General features: G+C 40.8%; 1 protein-coding gene across 2 annotated transcripts in view; it reads left to right on the plus strand.

Annotated features, from left to right (window-relative positions):
• Positions 1–16,189, plus strand: part of LOC145350267 (activin receptor type-2A) — a 159,795-nt gene that overhangs the window by 125,029 nt on the left and 18,577 nt on the right. Inside the window, exons 5-9 of one of the 2 annotated variants that reach the window (XM_080199382.1) lie at positions 4,949–4,972; positions 6,344–6,487; positions 6,620–6,763; positions 12,717–12,862; positions 15,099–15,213. In XM_080199382.1, coding sequence (XP_080055508.1) covers positions 4,949–4,972; positions 6,344–6,487; positions 6,620–6,763; positions 12,717–12,862; positions 15,099–15,213 — 573 coding nt within the window. The remainder of the gene's footprint in view (positions 1–4,948; positions 4,973–6,343; positions 6,488–6,619; positions 6,764–12,716; positions 12,863–15,098; positions 15,214–16,189) is intronic. The other variant, XM_080199383.1, reaches the window with a different exon arrangement.

Consider the following 16,189-nt stretch of genomic DNA (forward strand, 5'->3'; position numbering starts at 1 on the left):
AAATTTCCTGGATGTGGGAAAGGCTCAGGTCCACTGGAAAAATGCTAATATAACATTCAAAAAGGGAGGGAGGCATAATATAGAAATTTGTTAAAAATCCATTATCAAGGAAATAATAGGATATTTAGAAAGTTAAAAGGCAATCAATCTGAGTCAGCATGGTTTTATGAAGGGTAAATAATGTTTAACTAATTCTCTTCAGTTCTTCAAAGGTGTAACAGAGTGGATAATGGGGATCCTGGAGATGTGTATATCTAGCAGGCATTTGACAAGGTGCCGTACAAAATACTTTAGGTTCATTCATGTGGGATATGAGGTAATTTATTAACTTGGATTGAGAATCAGCTAACCAACAGAAATTAGAGAAACTGGCTACATTAGTCTTTTTCTGGTTGGCAAGATATAACTTGCAGGGTGCCACAGGGTTTGATCCTCAGGCCCCAACTATTTACTACCTATATTAATGACAAGTACGCAGGGATAGTAAGTACCATTAACCATTAAAAAAAAAGCTAAAATAGGTGGGATAATAAGGTGTGATAGTGAAGTGAGAAATTTATAAATGGATATGGATAGATTAAGTGGTCAAAATTTGGCAGATGGAGTTTAATGTGGATAAAGGAGAGGTCATTTATTTTGGTAGAAAAAATGCTAAGAAAAATTATCTAAGTGGAGAGTAACTTCTGAGTGCTTGGGCACAAAGGGATCTTGGTGTCCTTATGCAGGTGCAGCAGATAATAAGGAAGGCAAATGAAGTCTTGGCATTTATTACTAAAGGAATAGAATGTAAAAATAGAAAAACTGTACAAAGCATTAGTGAGACTGCACTTTAGAATATTGTGTACAGTATTGGTCCCCTTACCTGAGGAAGGGTGTAGTTCCATTGTAAGCCGTTCAGAGGAGGCTTACTGGATTGATTACAGAGATGAGGGGTTTGTCTTGTGAAGAGAGATTGTCACCTTAGGCCGATTCTCCCTGTAGATTAGAAGAATGCGAGACAATCTAATTGGGATGTACAAGATGATACCGGGGATTGACAAAGTAGTTGTGAAGAGGATGCTTCCTCTTATAGGGCAATCAAGAACAAGAAGTCATAGTTGTAGGATAAGGGATGGCAGATTCAAAACAGATGAGGAGCAATTACTTGTCTCAAAGGATCGTGAGTCTGTGGAATTTACTACCCGAGAGCGTGGTGGATGCCAAAACATTGAGTAAATTTAAGGAAGAGGTGGACACATCTTTAGTAAGAGTTTGAAGAACTATATGGAGTTGAGGCCAAGATGAGATTAGTCATGATTGTGTTAAATGGTGGGGCAGGCTCAAAGGGCTAAATTGCCTGCTCCTAGTTCTTATATCCTGATTTAACAGGAATGTGATGGAATATATCATCAATAGTGCTATCAAGTGGAACTTAAACAACAGTAAACTCCTTTCAGTTTCCCAGTTTGGGTCCTGCTAGGATCACTCAACACCTGACCTCATTGTAGCCTTGATCCCAATATGGGCAAAGGAACTGAACTTAGAATGACTATCCATGATATCAAAGCAGTATTTGACTGGGTGTGGAACACTCCACTGGCTGGAGTCATGCTCAGTAAAATGTAAGCTATAGTTGTTGGATGCCAGATACAAGGTTCCACTGCAAGAGTTCCTTTTAAGGTAGTGTCCTCAGCCCAACCACAGAATACAGTGCAGAAAGAGGCCATCTGGCCCATCAGGCCTGCACCAACTGAGTATTCCCCCCACCTCCCCAGATCCTCCCCTCTGCCTGTCCCAATTACCTCCATGCATTGACCACAACTGATCTACCTAACCTACACATCTTTAGACTGTGGGAGGATACCAGAGCAAACCAACACAGACATGGGGGGCATGTGAAAGTTCCACACAGTCACCCAAGGCTGGAATCGAACCTGGGTCCCTGGCACTGTGAAATAGCAGTGCTAGCCGCTGTACCATTGTGCCAGCTGCTTCACCTCTCTACCATTAGACCAGATATTTGCTAACAATTGTGCACTGTTAAATACCATTCACAGCTTCTTGGACTAAAATGTTCTACTACATGCAGCAAGACCTGGACAGTGTTCAGGCCTGGACTAATGTGTGGCAGAAATGTTACCTGCTACTTAAGTGCCAGGGAATGACCATCTAATCATCAACCTTGACGTTCAGTGGCATTACCATCACTGAATTTGTCCCCATCAACATCCTGGGATTATGAGAACCAGAAACTTAACTGAACCAGCAATATAAATACTTAGGTCACAAAAGCAGATCAAAGGCTGGAAATTCTGTGGCAGGGAAGTGACTCCTCCTGACTCCCCAAAGCCTAACATCTACAAAGCAAAAGTAAGGATGGTGGTGGAAAATTTTCAATTTGGTTATAAATACCGATTTCATGGTTCACAGTAATATTTTTAGAGGTGATTTTTAGTTCTGACAAGATTAAAGTTAACTATAGAAAGTGGAATAAATGCAACCAAAGCAGCTTAAAGACAAGTTTCCTTCAAAGGTTGGGGCCATATTGACTTGAGGGGTTAACAGCTAGAAAGGTAAAATCATAAAAGAGCTGATGGGCTAACTTAGCTAGAGGAATTAGAGAAGAGTGATCTATGTTGTTGGCAAAGGAATGCAGCTTAGAGTTGTTTTGTTTTGGGAGTTAAAGCTACGATTATTTTAAAAGCATGCAGTGAGCCTGGAAAGCTATGTCGTCATGGAGATAAGTGGAGCTTTAAGTGCTAGGGTTTCAGTTTAACTGTGTTTGCTGGAGGAAGTGAGTATTCTGTCGCAGGGCAAAAGGCACTGCTGATAACAGGTTCCAGGAAGTAAAATATTGTTAGCTGATTCAGGACAAGTCCCAGAAGCTGTTTGATAGCACTGTGCAGTTAAGGTTCTGGGAAGTTGGAAGGAGATTACAGGCTCTTTGCTGGAAAAGTTAGGACTTCAAAAGAAGCCTGGTAGCCATTTATAGCTTGGTGTAACTGGAGAAGTTGGAATTTGGTGAAATCCAAGTGCAGTGCCAATGCAGTGAAGCCAACTGGCTATTAAAGAGCTGTAAGCCTGGAGTCCACGTGAGCGAGACAAGATTGATTGACTATTTAGTGACATTTAGGTTGGTTGTTGAGAAATCAGTGGACTCTTTTGTTCTGCCATTTATTATATAGTGTGATGCGTTTGACCAGTGTGTCGGTTAATAGAAGTGTTCCTCATATTAGCCCTGAATGTTGGAACATAATTGTAAATTGTTTTATCTTTCTGACTTTGAATAGTAAAGGTTATTTTTGTTCAAAGCTCATGCAATCTTCTGGCTTTATTCTCTTAGCAAGTATTTTGAATTTCAAATGTCTACTTTAAACAAATTAGTTTTTGACCAGATAGTACCACATACTTGGTGGTCTGGCCAAGGAGCATTACAGCTTGCCTGAATGAGTGCAGCTCCAACACCCGAGAAGCTCAACACAATCCAGGACGAAGGCACCCCCATCCAGCATCTTAGACACTCTCTCCTTTCACCACCGGCACACAATGGCTGCTGTGTATACCATTTATTAGATGCACTGCAGCAACTAGCCAAGGCTTCTTCAATAACATCTTCCTGTATCACATGGAATGACATGGATAGTAGACGCATGGGAATTCTAGTGCCTGCAAGTTCTCCTTCCAAACCACCCACCATTCCGACTTGGAACTATATCACTGGACGTTCACTATTACTGGATCAGAATCCTGGAACTCCCTCTGCAGCAACATTGCGAGTGTATCTGTGCAACATGGACTGCAGCACCTCAAGAAAGCGGATGATCATCATCCTGAAGGCAGTTAAGGATGAGCAACAAATGTTTGCCCTTCCCAGCGATATTTCATTGGATATGAGCAATGTTTTTTTTCTTAAATTGAGATACAGATGTTATTGAAACAAGATGAGTGTGAAGACAGATCCAAAATCTATTCGGTTGTGTTTCCAACATTTGCAGAAGTTCTTTGCCCTCTCCACCTGTTACGTGTCTCCATCATTAACTGCACGAAGTGGTCCTTTTTTATTATTTACTCCATGGACACTATTGATGTCACTATAACAGTTGACTTAGCAAGGAAACTTCCAGGAATCCCAGTCCAAATTGCCAAGTATATCCTTTACTGGACGTTTTGCTTGAATCTGGTATTTTTTTAAAATAAGTTTTAGGTTATGGGCATGATTGCTTTCTAAATAATTTTGTATCAAATTATTTGTTACCCAAATTTCTATTCAATAACATTCAATGACAGTATAATTGCGTAGCACCTTTAGGCATATCCTTAATATTAATGTCTTGGCAGCTTCATCCAAAACCACAGTGATAGTTTTCACATGCTGAATGGTTTTGTTTGTGTGTTATAATATTTCATAGTAGTTATGACATTTATCTTTAAAGCAATTTTTAATTCAAACTTTTAAACAATTAAAATCAGCATAAATAAGTTTTTGGTACTGTCATAATTTGGCATCTTTGTTTTATTTTTGTTTGGATGTCAGCTGGGAAAGTCCTTTATTTCAATCAATATTAGTGATGGTATCTTTTTAGAAGCTAGTTTTAGTTCTGAATCTACCATTTGAACACTGCCTACTTGAAACAATAGACTTTGGATATTATTTAGGTGTTCAAAATAATTTTGCTCAAGCACTCAGTTTTCACCAACTCTATGTAGCTTTTGGTCATTTTCAGTCTTGTGTTCTCTGGGTTGGTGTTGTAGAGAGCATCAACCATACACCATTCACCAATATTATTGATTATGCAATCTTGCAGCTGTTGAAATGGGTCTTGTGCCAGCTATTGAAACAAGATGGCAGTTAGATAAAATTACACCATGTCCCCTCCCAGAACATTCTTCATTTGCTTAAACTATTTTTATCTGTTTTGGCTTCATGCTTTCTCCAAACAGTAATTTCTTTTGCTTTTCTTTTCTCAAGCATGCCTTTCATATAGAGATAGAGGTAAGATAAGTTTAACTTGGAACTCTGAAGGTTTTTTTTTCCCAATAGATTATCTGAAGCACTCACTTTTTTCATCTCCAGTGTACTAAAGGAGATTTTTTTTCCAACTATGATACTGCTGCATGAGACCAATCATTCTAGTTTTAGCATGGAACATTTAATATGGGCTTAAAAAAAACCTGTAAACATAATTAATTAAAATGAGAGCATAGTTCCTCCCTGAAAAATTGTTATTATTTAACCATAGAACTAGAATACAATGTTACTGATTCTCGATTTACAGCCTAATTTTTTGAATTTCAATTAAACACCCTCTCTTGTGCATAAGTTTGAAAACCTTTTACATTACTGATTGTGTCCTACTAGAAAGAAAATTATTTTATACAATTAAACAGTACATTTTCAGAAGCAGTATCCTATGTCTTTGTAGATTGTGAAACATGAGATGGAATCCTCTGTGTCCCTTCAATTGTGAATATACTTTTGTCACGCATGAGTTCTTTTTATTTTTTCAACCCCCGCCCCCTCCAACGTTTCTGTATTTAATACAATTTGATTAATTGTGCGAAACCTGAAGGTGACTATCATTTTGAAATGCTTCTTTTTAATGGATCTTACTTTTGGGCTTTGTTAAAAACTTTGCCTTGAATTCACTTATTAGTGGATTATTTTTGTTCATAGTATCTGAATTGCCAAACTATCCCTCCCCTTTCTGGTTTGGCTCACAGTGACTTCTGTAAACAACTAATAAGTTGTGCATGAGAATTTCCCAGTATATCCTTCTCCCCTTTCTGCTGCAAAGTTTTCTTCACTCATTCTCTACAATACATCCAACATAGGGGACATTTGTGGAAATCCTTGGTATGAATTTGTTGCATCACTTTATGATACTAACTCAATGTGCTAAACTGAAAATTAATTGATGATAAAATGTAACAGCTATAATGGAATGAATACATTGTACATTTACTGTTAGCATTTCAGGTTTGATGAATACTGAACAAGCAGTATCAAATTAATGAAAGAATATAATAAATAAGCTACTTTGGGTAGTAATCTGAAAAATTCTAAATGTGAAGTAAATTGGCTACATGCTTTGAAATGATAACAGGTTTTGAAAAAAACTTTAAATCGTACACCGTTTCATCTTTTGGATCTTCAAATTTTTTTTTAATTCTAAGGACATAACATTTAGCAGACCACGCGAACGTACAATTTATTTTACATTTACTGCAGAAAGAAATTGAGCAGAGATTTTATAGAATCATTTTTGGAAACATTTCTGACTGTTGTTCCTTCATTTACTTTAATACTCTTGTGTGCAGTTATCAACTTGTTCTTAAAACTTTTTATTCAAACCTTACTTTGTAGGATCCAGGGCCAATACCACCTTCTCCAATGCTTGGTCTAAAACCATTGCAGTTACTAGAACTTAAAGCCAGAGGGCGCTTTGGTTGTGTTTGGAAAGCTCAACTGCTGGATGAGTATGTGGCGGTTAAAATATTCCCAATTCAGGTAAAGTGCTTGATTATTTTCTCCCCGTTTGCCACCCTCATGAAATGTGTTTGTAAAAATATTTGTCCTTCTGTATACAGACCAATTTGTTTAGTAATATTTTACAGTGCTGAAATGTTTCTGTTTTTGTAGGACAAACAGTCCTGGCAAAATGAATACGAAATATACAATCAACCTGGAATGAATCATGAAAATCTCCTGCACTTCATTGGTGCCGAGAAAAGAGGCACAAACATCGATGTGGAGTTGTGGTTGATATCTTCCTTTCATGAAAAGGTAGAGGATTGTGGATTTTGGAAAGTTCATTTTAGCTGCTTTGGTAACGATACTTGGGACAGAACTGGATTTCTGTCGATGGTCAAAAGAAATCAGCGTAGTTTGCAATGAAAACATTATAATCCTTCCAGCACTGCAAATTATTTTCTCTAGATATATTTTTGATTTGATTTATTATCGTCACATGTATTAATAGACAGTGGAAAGTATTGTTCCTTGAGTGCTAAACAGACAAAACATACCATTCATAGAGAAGGAAACAAGCAAGTGCAGAATATAGTGTTACAGTCGTAGCAAGGGTATAGAGAAAGATCAACTTAAGTCTGATGGCAACAGGGAAGAAGCTGTTTTTGAGTCAGTTGGTACATCTTCAGACTTCTGTATCTTTTTCCAGATGGAAGAAGGTGGAAGAGAGTATGTCTGGGATGAGTGAGGTCCTTGATAATGCTGCCTGCTTTTCCGAAGCAACGGGAAGTGTAGACAGTGTCAGTGGATGAAAGGCTGGTTTGAGTGATGGACAGGGCTTTATTCATGACCCTTTGTAGTTGCTTGCAGTCTTGGACTAAGCTTCCTGAAGTCGATGATTCTCTCCCTTGTTTTATTGACATTGAGGGAGAAATTATTATTGTCACACCAGTTCACCAGGTTCTCCATCTCTTTCTTGTACTGTGGCTCGTCATTGTTTGAGGTCTGACCCACAATGGTAGCGTCATCAACAAACTTGAAAATTGAGTTGGAGAGGAATTTGGTCATATAGTCATAAGTGTATAAGGAATATAGTAAGGGGTTAAGGACACAGCCTTGCAGAGCACAGGTGTTGAGGATGATTGTGGAAGGAGTGTTGTCGCCTATCCTTATAACTGTGGTCTGTGGGTTAGGAAGTCTAGGATCATGTTGCAGAGGGCGGAGACGAGCCCAGGCCTTGAAGTTTGGCGATGGGTCCCGTAGAAATAATGGTGTTAAAGGCTGAGCTCTAGTCTATGAATAGAAGTCTGACATAGAAGCCTTTGTATATAAGTGTTCCATGGTTGAGTGTAGGGCCAGAGCAATGATGCCTGATGTGGCGGTAGGCGAACTGTAGTGGATCCAGGCAGTCTGGGAGACAGGAATTGATTTGTGCCATCACTGACCTTTTGAAGCACTTCATCATGATGGATGCCAGAGCTACCAGATAATAATCATTAAAGCACGCTGCCTGGTTTTTCTTTAGTACCCGGATGATGGTCCTCTTCTTGAAGAGGTAGGGACCTCAGATTGGTGTAAAGAGAGGTTGAAAATGTCTGATTACCCCTTACTGCTGTTCCAAGAAGGTAGTCATGATGTGGAGATGCCGGCATTGGACTGGGGTAAGCTCAGTAAGAAGTCTCAACACCCAGGTTAAAATCCAACAGGTTTATTTGGTAGCAAACGCCACTAGCTTTTGGGGCTCTACCCCTTCGTCAGGTGAGTGGGGAATTCTGATCACAAACAGGCATACAAAGACACACTCAGTTTACAGAATACTGATTAGAATGTGAGTCTTTACAGCTAATCAAGTCTTAAAGGTGCAGACAATGTGAGTGGAGATAGCATTAAGCATAGGTTAAAGAGATGTGCATGGTGTCCAGACAGGACAGTAAGTGAGATGTTGCAAGTCCAGCAAGTCATGGAGGTTACAATGGGACCCTGTGCGAGAACCTCTCTGGCTATGTTGAGGGCACCCTGAAACCCATTGTACAAAGAACCCCTAGCTTTTGTCGCGACACTACAGACTTCCTACAGAAACTCAGCACACGCGGAGCAGTTGAACCAGGAGCACTTCTCGTCACAATGGATGTCTCGGCGCACTACACTGGCATCCCCCATGACAACGGCATCGTTGCAACTGCTTCAGTTCTCAACGCCGACAACTGCCAGTTTCCAGATGCAATTTTACAACTCATCTGGACCACAATGTCTTCACCTTCAACAATCAGTTCTTCATCCAGACACACGGAACAGCCATGGGGACTAAATTCGCATCTCAATATGCCAACATCTTCATGCACAGGCTCGAACAAGACTTCTTCACTGCACATGACCTTCAACTGGTCCTATACACTAGATACATCAATGATATTTTCTTCCTTTAGACTCATGGTGAACAATCACTGAAACAACTATATGATGACATCAACAAGTTCCATCCCATCATCACGCTCACCATGGACTATTCTCCGGAATGGGTTGCATTCTTGGACATGTGCATCTCCATTAAGGACTGTCACCTCAGCACCTCACTGTACTGCAAGCCCACGGATAACCTCACAATGCTCCACTTCTCCAGCTTCCACCCTAAACACATTAAAGAACCGTCCCCTATGGGCAAGCTCTCCATATACACAGAATCTGCTCAGATGAGGAGGATCACAACAGACACCTCCAGATACTGAAAGATGCCCTCTATAAGACCAGGGTCTGACACTTGACTCATCGCTTGACAGTTCCAATGTGCCACAGCAAAAAACCGCAATTACCACCTCAGAAGACAAACATGGGAAACGATTGACAGAGTACCCTTCGTCTTTGGCCTTTATCATGAGGGGGATAGAATATAAAAGCAGGGAGGCCTTGCTGCAACAGTACAAGGTACTGATGAGGCTGCAACTGGAGTACTATGTGCAGTTTTGGTCCCCTTATTTGCATAAGGATATATTGGCCTTGGAGGAAGTACAGAGAAGGTTCACCAGACTGATACCGGAGGTGAGGGGGTTAGCTTATGAGGAGAGATTAAATAGACTGGGTCTGTACTCGTTGGAGTTTAGAAGACTGAGGGGGGATCTTATAGAGACTTTCAAGATAATGAAGGGTAGAGGTAGAGAGATTCTTTCCGCTTAGAAATGAAAACAGAACTCAAGGGCACAGCCTGAAAATAAGGGGATGGTGGGGGCAGTTTAGAACGGAGTTGAGGAGGAACTTCTTCACTCAAAGGGCAGTGAATCTCTGGAATTCTCTGCCCGTTGAAGTAGTGGAGGCTACCTCGAATATATTTAAGTCACGGGTAGATAGATTTCTGATAGACAAGGGAATTAAGGGTTATGGGGAGAAGGCGGGAAAGTGGAAATGATCCACTTCAGATCAGCCATGATCTTATTGAATGGCGGGGCAGGCTCGAAGGGCTAGATGGCCTACTCTTGCTCCTATTTCTTATGTTCGTCGTCCAGTACTTTGCTGGAGCGGAGAAGCTATGACATCTCTGGAGTTTCAACATTCATTGATGAAGACAAATATCTCACCAAGGCCATCCCCACACCCCCACTTCTTGCATTTAAACAACTGCACAACCTCAAACAGAGCATTGTCCGCAGCCAACTACCCAGCCTTCAGGAGAACAGTGACCACAACACCCCACAACTCTGCCACAGCAACCTCTGCAAGACATGCTGGATCATCGACATGGATGCCATCATCTCACGTGAGAACACCATCTGCCAGGTACACGGTACATACTGCTACAACTCGGCCAACATTGTCTACCTGATACGCTGCTGGAAAGATGTCCCGTGGCATGGTACGTTGGGGACTGCATGCAGATGCTACGACAACGGATGAATGAACACCGCTCAACAATCACCAGGCAAGACTATTCTCTTCCTGTTGGGGAACACTTCAGCGGTCACGGGCATTTGGCCTCTGATCTTCGGGTAAGCGTTCTCCAAGACAGCCTTCATGACGCATGACAGCGCAGAGTCGCTGAGCAATGACTGATAGCCAAGTTCTGCACACATGAGGACGGCCTCAATCAGGATCTCGGGTTCATGTCACACTACTTGTAACCCCGATGACTTGCAACATCTCACTTTCTGTCCTGTCTGGAGACAATACACATCTCTTTAACCTATGCTTAATGCTATCTCCACTCACATTGCACCTTTAGGACTTGATTACTGATTAGAATGTGAGCCTTTACAGCTATTCTGTAAAGTGAGTGTGTGTCTTTGTATGCTCTGTTTGTGATCAGAACTCCCCACTCACCTGTTGAAGGGCTAGGGCCCCGAAAGCTATTGGCGTTTGCTGCCAAATAAACCTGTTGTGAGACTTCTTAGTATGTTCCACGCAGGACTAGAGTGCTTGTCCGGGTACCCCAACTGGGCCAATTACTGCTCTGATTTCGGCAATGGTGACCTTGGATACAGGTTCGTCTGAGGCTTCTGGGGTAGAGGGCATGCTCTCGCTGACCTCTTGCTTAAAACGGGTATATAATTCGTTGAGCTCATTGGCGGGAGGTATGTTGGAGCCGGGAATTTTACCGGCTTGTTATGTCTTAGACCTTGTCATAGTTGGTGGGAGTCTGTGTGGCTAGCCTGGGATTCTAGCTTGGCCCAGTGCTGTCATTTGGCATCTTTGATGGATCTTTGTAGACTTTTTTTTAGGTCAGGGTTGCCTGACTTAAACGCCTCAGACTTGGACTTCAGCAGACAGTGGATATCCCTGTTCGTCATGGTTTTCAGTTGAGAAACACATGGATTTGTTTTTTTGGCATAGTCTTCTACACACTTGCTAATGAAGTCAGTTATTGTAGGGGTGTACTCGTTCAGGCTGGTCAGAATTTTTAAATACTGACCAGTCTACTGACTAAGCAGTCCTGTAGTAGATCATCCGATTCCTCAGACCAACATTGCATAACTTTCTTTGACAGATTCTCCCATTTCAGTATTTATTTGTAAGCCAGGAGCAGGAGCACAGCCCTGTGGTTTGATTTACCAAGTGTGGGCGGATGATAAAGCAGTTAGCATTTTTGATATTTGTGTAGCCATGCTCTAGGGTCTTTGGGCCTCTGGTGGAACAGGAGATGTTTTGGTGATACTTGTAGGTTCCAAAACTGATCATATCCTCATTTAACCTTATGAACTTGGTGCCTGGCCAAGCAAGCTACATGTTTTGAAGCTTTTAAAATTTATAGATTGATTTGGCTATATTGATGATGTCTTCTGAGATGGTTTTCAGCCATCGAGGAAAAAACCCTGTCTGCCTTTTTAACTTGTTAGTAGCGATGAAATATTATGGAATTTTTATTTTCTCAATTTTTCACCACATTTCCTAAATGTTGGACCGAATATACCATAATTATATGTTCGTAGAGGAGATGAAGACTTAGAGCTAGACCATAACTTTATAACTGGCATTATTGATTCAGAGTCGATCTCATTTGTTCAGATTGATGGTCACCGACCTGAAAGCTTAACTGTTTCTCTCTACAGATGCTGACTGACCTGCTGAGTATTTCCAACATTTTCTGTCATTATTTAATTCATGATTGAGATTCTTGCATATAAACAAGTAACACGGAAGAATCTTAATCATTAAAATTATTTGATCCTGTATTCCAGTCATAATTTCCATTGCTGCATTCTGGAAGTGCCAAAAGGACAATACATTTCTTTTTACACAAAGTTAGGGAGGATGGGTGAAGCATTTTTTAAACACTGCAATGCAATTACTGTGACAATCCCCTAGTTGCCACACTCCAGCGCCTATTTGGGTACGCCTGAGGGAGAGTTTATCACGGACAATGCACCTAATCACGACTTTTGGACTGTGGGAGGAAACTGGAGCAGCCAGAGGAAACCCATGCAGACATGGGGAGAACATGCAAACTTCGCACAGACTGTGGCCCAAGCCTGGAATTGAACCCGAATCCCTGGTGCTGTGAAGCAGCAGTGCTAACCATGCTGCCTCAAGCAGACTGGCGAAACCTGGACATTTGCATTTTGTTGACCCGTCCTGTAGCCTGGAGAATTATTTTGTGTTATGAGAAACCAAAAAAAGCATTTAACTAAAATTAAATGTGAAAATAAAGAATATATTTTTGTAGTAAATCTGCAATTAATTAACATCACTTTTTGTATTAGAAGTCTGAAGAAAATTATGAAGCTAAGATCTTTTCCAGTTGAAGCCTGCATTTACCAAAGTATTTACTTTGTTTTGCTTTCAGGGTTCTTTGACAGATTATCTGAAAGCTAATGTGGTTACTTGGAATGAATTATGCCATATTGCTGAGAGCATGGCCAGAGGCCTAGCTTATCTTCATGAAGATAAACCTGGTTTGAAAGATGGACACAAACCTGCCATCGCTCACAGGTATGCCTGGCTTACTGTTGTCCTTAAATCCTGTTTCTGAGTTTAATTAAATAAGCAGCTAAATTTGGAATCTGGTCAGAAATCTAGAACTGGAAGACCCAGATAGTTTGGAGCTCTTTCTTCTACAGTTATTGTTCTTGATTTGCTTGGTTCTGAGTCAGATCCTTATGGCATCAATCCATGCTCTGGAACTTGATTATATGGGCTAGATTTTCCAGAGTTGGGCCGGCTCAATTTTAAAATAGCGGACTGGAGCCAATTCCACGATTCCCATGTTGGCAACTTGTGCTGGTGGGGGCAGGAAGCCTGCACCTTGCACTCCCAACCTGGCCAATTTCATTGCAGGAGCAGGTATCCCATAACCTCCTGCAATTTTAATGGAATTGGGCCAGCTTCTCAAGCAAGGTGGCACAACAATTAGCACTGCTGCCTCACAGCACCAGGGACCCACATTTGATTCCCAGTTTGGGTCACTGTTTGTGCGGAACTTGCACATTCTCCCCATGTCTGCGTGGGTTTCCTGCAGATGATCCGGTTTCCTCCCACATCCAAAGATATGCAGCTAGGTGGATTGACCATGCTTAATTGCCCCTTAGTGTCAGGGGGACTAGGGTGAATGCAGAGGGTTATGGGAATAGGGGCTGGTTGCGATTGTGGTTGGGTGGGATTGCTGTCGATGCAGACTCTGGGTTGAATGGCCTCCTTCTGCACTGTAGGATTCTGTGATTCTGTGAATCATGGTTTACACTGCTTCAGCACAGTTGTGATCCATAGTCTGGATTTGGGAATCTTTTGAATGGTGCATTACCCTTGCAGCATTCCCCTGCACTCAGCCTGGACTGTGTATCGAACAAATAAAACATATAACACTGGCAAGTCTTGAAATGTTTATTTACAACAAAAACATCCATTCAGAAATCTGTTGCTGCTCTTACAACCTTTATAAATGGTTAATGAGATGCCGCCACCATTCATTGTCTCAATAAGAGAACCTTGCTTCAGAACTCTTAATCGTATTTGTATAAACATGCAGACATTGCAAGAAGTTTCAAAAAAGATTAACTTTTTTATAACTGCCAAAAGATGTCATCAAATGAAAACAAACACTCCACTTACACCTGTGAAAACAGACCCTTGCTAAGCTAATCCATTAAAGTTTGTGAGCTTATCTAAGCATTTATAATGAGGTCATCTGGCATCTATATCAGCAGAAGAAGCAGATGACTAGACATCTATTGCTGCATTATGAATGCTTGGTTGAGCTCCAAAACTCATCTATTGATTAGTTCAGCAGCTGGCTGCATTGGAGTGTTAACTTTGATTTTTAATCTGTACGTTTATTTGGACAAGATTAAGAGGTGTGAAGTGGGGTAAAGTTTCTGTTATTGAAACTGAACGGCAATGTTTAATTCAGCATTTCATAAATTGTAAGAGCAGCAGTTCTTTTTCAAATGGGTGTCTTTTTAATAAGTTTTTCATGACTTGCCATTGTTATTACATGTTTTCTTTCTGTACGTAGTCCATTTTAGGTTTGGGGAAATGGAGAGTGGATGGGAATGTAAGAAGTGAGGACTAGAAGAATGAGCAGAAGTCCCAGGGCCCTTTACCCTGGTTATATGCATGCTTCTGTAGTTGCCTCTGAACTGCTTCTAGGGTCAATGGACCTGACTCAGTCTTGCCTCTGACTCAACCTTGTCCCTGCCTCATGGGGCGAAAATATTGTGTCTGGAAACATTAATATGGAGTCTGCTAAGTTAAAAAGTCTCCTTATTCAAATGTACCACCTTGTTGGCGAGAATTCAGCCTTGTATCTTGGTTGACAGTTATCTACAATCCTTAGTACTACAGACGTGAGCGAGGTTTTGCACCAATGCCTTGACTGCCTTTTCTAGTACATTTAGATGATTGTTAAAAATACTACGACATTACTCATATAGAGCATGCTGATGTTATGGCCAACATCTATTTTTAAACTCGTACTACCAAAACAAGCGTCAACATATTATACATATTTTTGTATTTTGTGTGATCTTGTAGTTTGTAAAAGGTCTGCTACACTTGTATATGGAAGTTACTGCATTTCAAAATTATCCATTGTGTATGAAGTTTCTGCAGAATAAGATAACACAAAATGAATGTTATTTTGTGAAGTAATGTGCATGCATGATCTACATATACTGATGGAATGACTTAGTTTATTTGGCAAGGACTAAGTATTTCTGTCCTATTTGTATAGGGACTTCAAAAGTAAAAATGTGTTGCTGAAGAACAATCTCACTGCTTGTATAGGAGACTTTGGTTTAGCTTTGAGATTTGAAGCTGGGAAGTCAGCGGGTGATACTCATGGCCAGGTATGAACTATAAAATGTGGTTTAATCAAGATAATTGTATGAAGCATGTTCAAAGCAAATACCTGTTAATCTGTACAAGTGCGTTAATGCTGTTTCAAAGGAATCACAAACGTCAAGTTGAGTTATCTTTGATTTGGAAACTTCCTGTATGCTTCGAGTGTGAAATGAGTGAAAGTGACAGTACATTAGATCTGCTCTTCTCAGGGGATTGAGGAAAATTATTGGTGCAGAGTGGAAGGAGCTTTCTTCTTCCTCTCCCTGTAGCCTATTACTTTGCAACATTTCTTTCCAAAGCATCAGCATCCTTGAAAAGTACAAATTTATTTCTTGAGGACAAAAGTGCTCCCTCATCCCCTCTACATCTCAGAATTTTAAAATACATTACGTTTATGTCATGGAGATGTTATAGAACATAGAACATAGAACATTACAGCGCAGAACAGGCCCTTCGGCCCACGATGTTGCGCCGACCAGTTACAAAAACAATGACCCACTAGCCTATACCAATCCCTTTTCGTCCATAAACTTATCCAGAGATCTCTTAAACGCCCCCAAACTAGACGCATTTACAACTGCAGCAGGCAGGGCATTCCAATCCCTCACCACCCGCTGGGTAAAGAACCTACCCCTGCAATCCGTCCTGTAGCTACCCCCCCTTAATTTAAAGCCATGCCCCCTCGTGCTAGCTTTCTCCATCCGAGGAAAAAGGCTATCACTATCCACCCTATCTAAACCTCTAATCATCTTATATGTTTCAATAAGATCCCCTCTTAGCCTTCCCTTCCAAGCTTCTTTTAATGAAGTCAGACGGATGGAGTGATTCTTAATTTCAATGGGGGCTGCAACCTTAGACCAGATTGAGGGTCAATCTTGTAAAGCACAATTCTTGGAGGAACACTGCAAACATCATAGGTCTGCATGCATAACTTTTGGAGATTCTTGAGTTCAATCAAACAGTTGTCATTGGTAATATATT

This window comes from Carcharhinus amblyrhynchos, chromosome 11 (assembly GCF_965287045.1).
Source record: "Carcharhinus amblyrhynchos chromosome 11, sCarAmb.v2.hapA, whole genome shotgun sequence".
Classification (NCBI taxonomy): domain Eukaryota; kingdom Metazoa; phylum Chordata; class Chondrichthyes; order Carcharhiniformes; family Carcharhinidae; genus Carcharhinus; species Carcharhinus amblyrhynchos.